The following is a 12,812-nucleotide window of genomic DNA, read 5'->3' on the forward strand; positions in this document are numbered from 1 at the left end:
TTTCATTTTATATTATATAGAGATAGGATTAAAATTTTTGGGTGTTTATAAAGTTCAGAATTAATTGAGGACTATAAAATGAATTTAATTTGTTGCTTTTCTCAATTTTACCCTGATTTTGAGCCAGAACAACTAGTTTTAGACATATTTTTATTCAAGCCAATTGGGCTAAACCTTTTTTAAGTTAAAATTTTCCGGCCTTAATCCTCCTATTTTTTCCTGTTTATTACAAATTGAATTGGCATCCTTAGATTATGGTATGATTTTATATTTATATCAATAAACATACAGAACATATGTAGAGGCAAGTATGATTTTAAATTTATTGTTTAAAGGAAACAATGTCCTCCATCTGTGCCAATTATATAAGTTGATTAATTTTTTACAAGGATTAAACAAGTTATTAATATATATATATATATATATATATATATATATATATATATATATATATATATATATATATGGGTGGGCTACCGTGAGAGCACATCTCAAAATAAGAAATAAGAGCAATTTTTAATGTATGAATTTTATATAGAACACATATGAATTCGCTGTATAAAGATATGAATTGTGAAAAATAAATTTTTACGGATTCGAACTCATGACCATAAATCCATCCCACAGGATTATGAATCAACTGTAGATCTTGATGATCTAAGGGCTGAAAATGATTCTTATTTTATATCTTAAGAAATGCTCTTATTTTAGCTCATCCCTATATATATATATATATATGTAACTTTCTGATATACTCATATTTATTTTGACAATTCATTAATGCTCAATTTAATCAAAAAATTAAATAGAAATATGTTAATAAATGAGTTAAATTCATATCACCTTTTATAAAAATTCGTCTATATCATTGGGACATCTGAAACAAATAAATAAACAAACAAACAAACATATATAATTGGGAGAGATGGTACCGTGTATTGAATTTTGAACAAATATTAGTTCATTTCACGGAAAGTGATCAAATAAAAAATTTCGCAAATTATTGGTTACACTCGGTCGCAAATATAACTATGCGATCGGTTTGAAAAATTACAATTCTTCACAATAATGTTTACTTTTATTCATAAGAACTTTTACTTTTAGTTATTTTCACTCATTAATACTTATATTCTTAACTATTTGGTCAAGTAATCATTGTCGTAACAAAAATATAATTATTGTTACAATGAGATATAGTATTTATAAAATACTTATATTTATTCACGATAAGTGTTACTTTTATTCATGAGAATCTGTATTATTACATAAGTATATATTTGTGCGAATAAATGTATATTTTATGCTATTAAAAGTAATCGATCGCATACTATGCGACCAGGTACATGAAACACCAACCCAAAAAATTTGGATACTCTATCATCTTTCTTTCATATGATTAAGATACAAACCTAATTGTAGCGTACCTGGACATTATTTTGAATAAATGCAAGCTGTATTTTTCGAGCGTGAGCGAATATAAGCTCTCACTTTTCAGTTTTCACATCCGAAAAAGTTTCCTACAAAATTGAATATAATAAATCTACGCACACGTTATGCTGCCCATAAATTAATTAAATTTTTAAAAAAATATTAAATAAAAGATATTTAGTTATTTTACCGTAATATACATTATAGTTATTTTCAAACTTTTTGATAATTTTTTATATTTATTTAATCTTTTGATAATTTTTTATTTTTATTCTGTATTCGTCTACGCATGCTCATAAATTCCTTGTGAAACTGAGCCTATCACAAGTCACAGTCAAACTAGAAAGCTAAATTAAACTACTATACGTAGACTTTCGAATTTATACGCATTTATTTCATTTTAAAAAGAGTGATGCTAAACGATGACATTAACAACTCACAAATTATTTAAATAAAAAAAATTAATTTATTTAAATTATTTTTAAAAATTAGATTTAGTTATTTTTTTCAATTTATTTAACTTATTTTTAAATAAAAAATTACAAAATAAAAATAGAAAAATAAGTACAATGTAGAGAATATAATAAAATAACTAAATCTTATTTCATTTAAAAAAATTAAATAAATAAATAAAAATTCCTATAAACTAATTTGTGGGTGACCAGAATGTGGCTACATAGATTTATTGTTTAAAAAATGAGTTCCACCCTATACTCTAGATATTCAAATACTTACATTTTTAAAACGAGTTCCACCCTATACTCTAGATATTCAAGTTGTTTGCTTCGATTAATTCATGATTAATGTGCAGTAACTAATTACTACTATTTTAGGTACTGTATTAATTAGTTAAATAAACGTGTTAATGAATAAAATACCCACTTTTAATAATCTATTTTAATTATTTTTATTTCATTTTCATTTTAATTTTGACTTTTGCTTTTAACTTATTTTATTTTCATTTTTTCTATAAAAAAATTATAATATCAATTTGTTATTATTGTGAATAAAATTAGACGATGTATCCGGAAGTTGTTGTGCAATTTACGTGATTTCTCATTATTTTAAATTAGATATATATGATAAATAAAAAATACAACGAAAAATAGGATATTAAAATAAGGAGTGAATTTTGAAAATAGCCTATTTGTTTTAATAAAATTAAAAATTATCCACTAAGATAAAAAAAATTAAAAAATGGTCTTTGTTACCATTTTACTCTTTAAACATCACCCTTTAAAAATTCACGAATTTTACAATCAGTCGAATTCACAATCAAAATATTTCTTTTGGCGAAATAATTCATCTTTTTGTCACCGAATTTTGTATAGCGGGACATTTTATGGTAAAGGCTAAAATTTTGGAATTTTTTAAGGGAAAATGAAAGTTCGGGACATTTTGTGAAAAACACTGGAAGTTCAGGACATAAATCAGTGTTAACCCTAAAATAATTAAAGAAAAAGTGATAGGTAATTAAAGGCACCGCCCCGTCCCCGAGTTGCAGCAGCCGCGTGCCACCCCATTCCTCCATTTGGAGCACCTAAACCACCGCCCTTCCCCACCCATTTTGCCGCCTCTCCACGTCGCGCCTCGCGGAGCCACCTCCGACGTGCAGACAAAACGCAGCCCTTCACCTTGTGCATCGCCTTTCTCCTCCTCGACGCGTCACCGACCTCTCTGTCTGCTGCGGTCCATTCTCCTCACACTCATGTTGCTGCGCCCAAATATTTATTTCACCTCTCATTTATTTTTACACCAAATACGAATAATGCACATTTACACGATTGATTATGCTAAGGTGTAAGTGTACACTAGTTAAAATTGATTTAATTAGTATATGCTTGCACTTTAGTCTTTTAGGTGATGTGTCGTGTCAGCCTACACCATTAAAATTAGCCTCATGTATTTATACGTGAAAGATTGAAATGGTTAAAAAGTTTAATTTATATAATATTATAATAGTCGATATAATTTAGTATTTATATTCAAAATGAGTTTATATTATCTTTCCTTAAGTGATTATCATTTTTTTTTAAAAATTCTTACACCGGATATGTTATTAATTGACGAGATATTTACAATTTTGTTCGCGTCATACTACAAAATAGAGTGAGTTTTACATTATTTTAGAGTACGATTTGAAATGCCTTTTGTAATAGCACCAAGAAGATGACCGATGAGGTTTAGTTTAAGTGATAAAGTTGAGACATTTAAAAGTTCTTTTTGTAAAAATTCTTGTTCAATCCCATCTACGTGCGATGTAGTTTTTTCATCTTTGTGTGCGTAGTGATTTCGCCTGCGTGTAATTATTTTTTCATTTTTGTATGGTATAAAGATTTCACCTACATACGAATAACTAAATTTGATTATATAATAGATATCTATTGTAGTTTTGTGACGCCCGGGGACCAAGTGCGGAGTGATCGCCGGTGCAAAAAAGGCATGGACAAGGAGCGGCTCCGATTAAGACTTCCAAGCAAAGGGGCGCATGGATGAACCGGAGCACACCCGAATGAGAGGAATTCCGAGAATATACAGGTATGGGACTGCATATTCGAGGAGAGCTTAAATGATATGATAGGTGCTACTCATATCAACAAGATGCATCTTCTTTACTGGTGCTCACGTGAAAGAAACTCCAAGGTTAAGCGTGCTTAGCTTGGAGCAATTTCGGGATGAGTGACCCCCTGGGAAGTTTCTCAGGGAGCGTGAGAGCGAGGACAAAATACGCTAAAAAATACTCGTGTTGGTCTGTGGAGATAGCCGTCAAGTCAAAACACGCTAGAAAAGACTCGTAAATACTCGTGTTGGTCTGTGGAGATAGCCGTCAAGTCAAAACACGCTAGAAAAGACTCGTGTTGGTCTGTGGGGATAACCATCAAGTCTGGAGCCGGGCTGTTATAAGTTTGAAAAAAAAATAATAATAACGCCAAGAAGAATGATGGCCTTCTGGAACAATATTCAATATAAATGCCTTGGAATTGTTTTCCATTCATAGGTACAAAATTAGTATATTTTTCTAAACATGAAAAATTATTGATATACAAAAATACATTTTTTTTGGAAAAGGGAGAACAGTGAAATTAATACTTAAAAATTAAAGTGTGTACGATTTGAGTGTTGCTTTTGGGGACACTAGAGATAGAAAGTTAGAAATGCGTTTTAAAACTTTAAAATATGTAGAATATCAATGCGTTAACTACATGAACATGAATGATAATTTATAAGCCTTTTGAGAGGAGAGAATTCATAAGCTTCATTAAGGACAAAACTACAAATTGTCGTATACGATATAAATATAATAACGATATTGATGTCTAGCATAATTCAAGTATATGCTCTCTCTCTCTCTCTCCATACAATATCAAAATTAACTTTTTGGCCTGTTTTGTCAAGTTAAAAATAATACTGAATGAGGAGGATTATTAATCAACAAAATTAATAAATCACTAAAATACTTCTATATAATTATATATGAGCTTATTTCCTGCCATATTAATTCACTTCAAAAAAGTACACAATATTTTAGCCTTTCTGTTAAAATAATTAGATCTAATAGTTGGCATAGAGCATTAAATATTAGTACAAGACTGATTACCAATAAAAACTCCTCAACTACAAGTTAAATTACCTACATCAAAAGGCAAATAAATATAAGTGCGTCTTAACCCATAAACTAGCACGACCATCCGTGCAATACAAGACGAAATTGAAATTAAATGATATGTTTAAATAAATAAATATAAATATTAAATTCCTAATTTAAAAACGTAATTTTCAATTATGTATAAAGTGTAATGATAATTAAAATTATTAAATTATTTTAAATTATTTGATAATGAAAATTACACATTATTACTATAGAGTATTTCTCATAATAATAATAAATAAATAAATATTTTCATACACAAACATAAATAAAAAGTTGTAAAATTTTAACAAATAGAAAGAAAATGAAATATTTTAAAATTTTAATAATCTATTCATTTTAAATTCATTTTTTATAATTTTTTATATCATATTAAAGATCTTCTGACGAACTTGAACTTAAGATGCACAATGAATAATTTTTTATAAATTAAAATTGACAATGTTTAGAATAGAATTAAAATTATAAAAAGAAAAGAGAAAAAAATTGTAAAAAAATTGACAGAAGAAGAGAGAGAAAAAATAGAGGGAAAAAATGAAGCGAGAAAACTCCTCTTTCATATATTATAAAATAAAAACTCGAAAGAAAAGAGTAATAAAAATAATTGCAGTCTTGCATGATAAAATGTACATAATTTTCATTATTTCACAAAATAATATATGCAAATAACAAAAAAATGATAAACGAACCTCCTTTATAAAATAAGAGAGAGAAGACGATTAATTTTAAAAATTTTAATTTGAATATTTTTTATTTTAAATTTATTTTTATATATTATAAATTAAATTAAAGCTATTGTCATGATATTTAATTTGATACGCGTATTGAATTTTTTAATTAATCAAAGTGTATAAATTTTAGAAAAAATAAAAATTCTAAAAGCAAAAAAAAATTAAAGAAAAGAAAAGAAAATAAAACAAAAATTGAAAACACGCAAAGAAAAAAAAAAGAAAAATAGAGAAGGAGAGAGAATGGCGGTTAAGTAGTTAAATAGGGAGAGAATAATGGGCTAAATAGATAGAATAATGGGAGAGAGAAAATTTAGCGGTAAAAAATAACCGTTGTAATGATCTTTTATATAATATATAGATATCCAAATCCTACCTTTCATATATATATAACACGTAAGAATTTGTTATGTAACTATATGGATTGCAAAAATAATTTTTTTCTGCTAACTATGGGATTCGAACACGAAACCATGAATTTATCCAATAAAGTGATGAATCAACCGTAGATCTTGATGATCTAAGGATTGAAAATGGTTCATATTTTATACTCTAAGAGGTGTTTTTATTTTAGCCCGCCCACAGAAAAATAAAAACAAATAAAAACCTGAAATACTATAAAGTCCTATCGGAAATATTAAAGTAACTTCTAATCAGTCCCCGACAACGGCGCCAAAAAGTTCAACGGCGCCAAAAAGTTCTAATTAGAATTTCATTGCTTTCTAATTTTCAAGGCTTGGATCAAGATTTAAGATTCAAGCCGCTACAGTCATTCTTATTCGGTTTTTATACAATTTAGTTTTTATTATTGCTTTCTTTTTAATTATGTTTATGCTTTCTTTTGCTATGTCTGGCTAGTTTCGTTTAGCTGATTCTAGGGTTTGTAAATAGTTGATTGAATTATGTGATTTATTTGTTAATACCTTTTTGCCTTCCAGTTTATGATTCATAATTCCTGGTGCTTAATTTCTTGTGAATTATCTGATCAATAGTTTGCATGTGTAGCTATTCGGTTTGAGACCTAGCGGAGATAACTGTTTAGCGGATTCAGGAATGTATGATATGATTTTAACCTTGAGACCGAGCAGAGATAGGTGGATCATAGGGAGCTATTCTTAGGAGCTATTGGGAGTTAGTAGATTTTCTTGAGACCTAACGGAGATAAATAATTTACTAATCTACGATCGTTTGCTGCTCTAGCGAGAGTTATTGATTAATTAAGTGATCTCTCATCATAACTGGATTAAACTGGTACATAGGATTAATAGATTAATTGCGTAGATTTAATTAATGAATATGTATTACGTTTTTGTATAAAAAGAATTCTTCAGTTATAATTTAATTTTAGAGTTATTGGCTTGTAAATACACGAGCTATACGTAATTTCGAAATGATACATTGTAATTAAAGTCATATTTAATTTGAGAGAACTTCGATATCATGATAAATCTAAACACATTGAAAGTTCATGTATTATGTTACAAATTTCAATAGTCATTTATAATTTTGAAAATTACATAAAGTTTGTGTATTTATACGCCAATAACTTTAATTTAATACTTCATGCGTCCTGCTCCCGTGCGATGCACGGTAATAGTTATTTAACTAAATTATTTAAAAGTATAAGTAATCTATACTTTTTAATGTTGAATGTCTTTTTATATTATAACAATATTTATAATATCAACTAATTATCATATTTAATGCTTTAATTAATTGTTAATTACCAAATTTAAGATAGGACTAAATAGTGATTGGTATAGAAATTACACTCTAGTTTTGGGCGGGAAAAAAATTGTGAAGTTGGATGAGCTTTTATATAGATATAGATGCGTCCCATAAGAGTGTGCATGATTGTTGGTGACACAAATTTTAATAAATGTTATGTGAATGTGTTATTAGTGGAAGAAGAGTCCAAAAAAAGAAAGTACACACTCTCGTGGGACGTCCCTAATGAGTTCATTCGTAACACATCTAAATAATCGGTAAATGAAGAAGGAAATGAACTTAGACCCGAGTATCAAACGCAAAGAAAATACTGAGAACCCTTAGTTTTTGTATTGATTTTCAACTTGAAACTTTACAATGACGATGAATTTCCTATTTATACTAGTAGGTTACAAAAGGGTGGTATAAATGTAAAATCTATCCTTCACGTACTCTGCGTGTACTCTCTAACTTCCCCGCAATAATCTGGTCTTTTTATCCCCGTTGTAACTAATTCTGTAGCTTTTGTCAGGGTTTGAAAATCTGAGTTATGATTCTCGCGTGGTATTTGGCATGCTCAACTCTGGCTTTGGACTTTGCGAGTTCAACTCTGGTACCTAGCCTCACACGTTCAACTCTGGCTTGAGAGCTTCATGAACTCAACTTCGGCGTACGATGAGCTCAACTCTGGCGCTAGGCTTCGCGAATCAACTTTGACATCGGCTTTAAGAGCTCACCTCCAGCCTTGATGTTCACGACTCAACTTTGGCTTTGGTGCCCCCGGCTCAACCCTAGCTTTGGTCCCCATGGCTTGATCCCGCCTTTCACCTCTCGGGCCTTAGCTTTATCCTAGGTTCTCCAGCTTCACCTCCAGCCTTGGTATCCCCGGCTCAACATTGGTGTCGGTGGGCACGGCTTAACTCTAGCCTTGGTCTTTTTCACCTTTATTTGCTTTGGTTTAATTAAAGCGTTTTCTACCTCGGTCCATCTCTAAGGCTCTTTTTTCTCACTCAACTTTGACACCTCCTCACGAGCTCAACTCTGGCTTTCTTCTCGCCAGTTCAACTCCGACGCTCTAGGGATAATTATCCCTGCAATATCTCATTTGCCTCATTAGTGTCGAGTAATATTTTGGAACCAGATCTTCTCTATTTAAATTCGAGTAAAGAGATTGAGTTGAGAAATCAGAGTTGATTGGCTGATGCGGATTTTACTCCTCATCAGTCCCAAAATGGCTAAAAGTGCACATTCTTATGAGACGGAATGAGTATTAATTGGTAAGTAGGATGTTATAGCCGATCAGAATATATAATTATTTTAAGTGTTTAAATTTCAATTTTTAATTTAATAATTGATTTTTTAGCATCATTTTAAAAAAATCTTTAAACTTTTTTTGTAATAAATAAATATTAACTAGAGTTTATTATATCATGATAGTTTTTATTTTTATAATAAATATGATTAAAATAATAAATTAACATATCAAAATATTCGGAAATTATAATTTAGAAGCCTTCCAAACAAATAATGTTATAAATATTATTAAAATAGTAAATTAACACATCAAAAAGAATCCTTACATGTTTAGAGGTGTAAACACACACAAAAAAACAAAGTTTATTTAGTTTACACCCACTTACATATTTAATGAGGAATAAAAAATGAAAAATAAAAAAAGATCGTACGAGTCGGATCTGCGCTAACCTAATATAGAAGCACTCCTTTGCTAAAATAAGCTCACTCCCTCGCCTCCCCTCTCTCCTCCACAAATCTCAACACGTATATACGTATTCACCCCCCTCTCTCTCTATATATATATACCCCACCCACGCCTATTCCATTCCTTCTAACTCAAAACTCGAGTTCCTCGATTCAAACCCCCTCCCCCCTAAAATGGCCGTTTCTTCTGGTGCCAGCCTCTCCAAGAGTGGCGCTGAAGGAGAGGTTTACGACGGCCACTACGAGCAGTTCGAAGGAATCGGAAAGCGCGCCGCCGACAAGTTCGACCCCGCCGCGCCGCCGCCGTTCAAAATCGCCGACATCCGCGCCGCCATCCCGCCGCATTGCTGGATCAAGGACCCCTGGCGCTCGCTCAGCTATGTCGCCTGGGACCTCGCCGCCGTCGCCGGACTCCTCGCCGCCGCCGCCTACCTCAACAGCTGGGCCTTCTGGCCGATCTATTGGGTAGCGCAGGGCACCATGTTTTGGGCCTTGTTCGTCCTCGGCCACGATTGGTAATTTCTTTTTAGTATCGAATCGCATTTTACTTTTTTTTTTTTTTTTTAATAATAAATCAAATGTAGTACTCCTATCTATCGTCTATTTGTATATGTTCAATATAGAATTAGTGATTTCATGCTCGCTATACCGCGTTATTTAACCTGCATTGATAAATGTAGTGCTTATTTATGCTATATAAGTTTGTGGCTGTTATTATTGTACGAAGATAGCTAGTGTTGTATAGTATGTATGATGATATTTCATAGTATTATTTAATTTTTTGGGTCGAAACTTTGGAAATTATTTTGGTATTTAATTTAGTACTTATGATGATTAATTGCAGTGGGCACGGGAGTTTTTCAGACAATACCACGCTGAATAACGTGGTGGGACATGTACTACATTCCTCAATCCTTGTACCTTATCATGGATGGTTAGTCTTCGAGATCTAATAATACTACTATGTGTTATTTTTACAGTATTACTACTACTTATCATAAATATCCTGACTTATATATGTATAAATACGACTGATATAGATCTGCATATTTGTAATTTAATCTTACGTAGGCGAATCAGCCACAGAACACACCACCAGAATCATGGTCACGTGGAGAAGGACGAGTCATGGGTGCCGGTAACGTTTTTGAAATATTCTCTAATAATTTATTCCATAGTTGTTGACTCTTTGATTTTAGAGATGATTCATTAATTAATTAGTTGCCTTTATTTTGTCCCCAAATATTGCTGCAGCTGCCTGAGAATTTATACAAGCAGCTCGATTTCTCAACCAAATTCTTGAGATACAAAATCCCATTCCCCATGTTTGCCTACCCTCTCTACTTGGTATACTCTCTCTCTCTCTCTTTCTCACACATTAATGTATAATGAATGGATTCACATTCCAACATAGGAAATAGCTCTTGATTTTGAAATATATTTTGTTTCAGTGGTATAGAAGTCCCGGAAAAACTGGATCTCACTTCAACCCATATAGCAGTTTGTTCAAACCTAATGAGAGAGATTTGGTGATCACTTCCACCATTTGTTGGGCCGCAATGGTTGCTTCTCTCCTCTATGCTTCCACCATTGTTGGCCCCAGCTCGTTGTTCAAGCTTTACGGTGTGCCTTATTTGGTGAGACACCACTCGAAACAGAGAATATTAAATTATCACGTCGAATGTACATTCCGAATCATGAATTTGGATAAAATATTATATCGATTTACCGACTGATTAGACTTGTTATTACTTTTTTTTTTGTGGGGCAGATATTCGTTGTGTGGTTGGACACGGTTACATATTTGCACCACCATGGTTACGACAAGAAACTCCCTTGGTACCGCAGTAAGGTATTATTTTAATTCTATTTTTATTTTAATTTTACTTATGTCACTACCATATGTTCGCCAAAGTTAATGCCAGATTTTTTAACACAAATATCTATGCTCAGTCGACTATGATAGTATTTGTTTATTTAAAAATCGCACCTACCCATCCATGTATGTGAGTTACTTTAGGCCTCGGGCCCCTCTGATTTCTTTTTAATATTTTAATATTGTTTGTTTCTCTAAAAAATATTAAGTATTGTGCCATCCGTCTCATTTTTAAGTTATTTCATTTGACTTGATACTAAATTGTGCCGAAATTATTCGAGATTATTTTTATTATAAGGGGTAGACTAAGACTCATAAGTTGTGATTAATTCTACGTATCATAGTCTCGAGATTAAGTATTGAGCCCTACCTACTCACCCGAACATAATAATATTACATGACCAATCCTATCTTATAGTACTATAAATCGAACACCCCTAAGATTCTTTTTCAAAATTGTAGGAGTATAAAAAAATTAGACCATGTGAAATAAATATTTCACAAAATATCTATATTTTAGATCTCTTTTTTTCTTTTCTATTATTAGTACATAGTATATTCCAAAGTCCAAACATTACACAAGAATATTCATATGTATTTTACTTTTATTTTAGATCTATCTTTTTATTTCTAATAACATAGTACTTCAAAATCTTCACCTACACTTAAAAACTCAACTTTTCTAATTCTTTTAATGGTTTGGTTATGTCTCCTAGTTATAATTAGGAAGATAATCTGGGCCTCGTCTCTTTCTCTCTTTATATATGTATAGGAGTATTACATTAGTATATGTTTATGCAATTGGAGTGGTCTCGAAATATCATGAATTAAAATCTCAACAACTTCTTCTAAATCGAGATCGTTGGTTCCGAGTCATGTGCGGGGGCATCTCCAAAAGTAGTAGTCATTTCTGTTTTTTTGTCTTATAAATAATTGCAGGAATGGAGTTATTTACGAGGAGGATTGACGACAGTAGATCAAGACTATGGAATATTCAATAAAATTCACCACGATATTGGCACCCATGTTATACACCATCTCTTCCCTCAGATCCCACATTACCATTTAGTGGAGGCGGTGAGATCTCTAATCATACATTATTTTATTTAATTTAACCCTAATCACGTGATCATCTTACTCCAACAACACTTATAATCCTAATTAATTGTTGCATTTCCGTTATTCTGTCGTATTAGCATAAACTTTTGGCCTCAAAATTCAAAATTTTAAAATGTGATTTATAAAAAAATATATTAATGAAATAAAATACGAGACTAATCACGTTTCATCGCCGACCTTTGCAGACGAGGGAGGCGAAAAGGGTGCTGGGGAATTACTACAGAGAGCCCAGAAAATCTGGACCAGTTCCGTTTCACCTAATTCCTACGTTGTTGAAAAGTCTAAGTAGGGATCATTACGTCAGTGATAATGGAGACATAGTTTACTATCAAACAGATGGTCAACTATTTTCATCTAAAGAGATTTAGTGATGGGCTCTAAATTTACCCAAATCATATTAGATTTATTTTATAGTAGCTTTTTGGGGTCACATTATTTTTATTAGAGAAATAATGTGCAACAAGAAGAATTTTAAATAACTGTAGTGAGTTTTTTATGATGCAATTTTGCTCTCCCTTTTCTCTTTTTTCCCCCTTTTCATTTATGATCATGTAAGGTTGCTTTAAATAAAGTTTTTTTTAGCTAA

At 31.3% G+C, this 12,812-nt stretch overlaps 1 protein-coding gene across 1 annotated transcript; it reads left to right on the plus strand.

Annotated features, from left to right (window-relative positions):
- The first annotated feature begins 9,218 nt into the window (after nucleotides 1–9,218).
- Nucleotides 9,219–12,812, plus strand: LOC130992039 (acyl-lipid omega-3 desaturase (cytochrome b5), endoplasmic reticulum-like). Its single transcript, XM_057916501.1, has 8 exons — nucleotides 9,219–9,746; nucleotides 10,076–10,165; nucleotides 10,303–10,369; nucleotides 10,486–10,578; nucleotides 10,683–10,868; nucleotides 11,003–11,083; nucleotides 12,047–12,184; nucleotides 12,412–12,812. The coding sequence occupies exons 1-8, from the start codon at nucleotides 9,406–9,408 to the stop codon at nucleotides 12,592–12,594; spliced, it is 1,179 nt and encodes a 392-aa protein (XP_057772484.1). The 5' UTR covers nucleotides 9,219–9,405; the 3' UTR covers nucleotides 12,595–12,812.

This window comes from Salvia miltiorrhiza, chromosome 7 (genome assembly GCF_028751815.1).
Source record: "Salvia miltiorrhiza cultivar Shanhuang (shh) chromosome 7, IMPLAD_Smil_shh, whole genome shotgun sequence".
Taxonomy (NCBI): Eukaryota; Viridiplantae; Streptophyta; class Magnoliopsida; order Lamiales; family Lamiaceae; genus Salvia; species Salvia miltiorrhiza.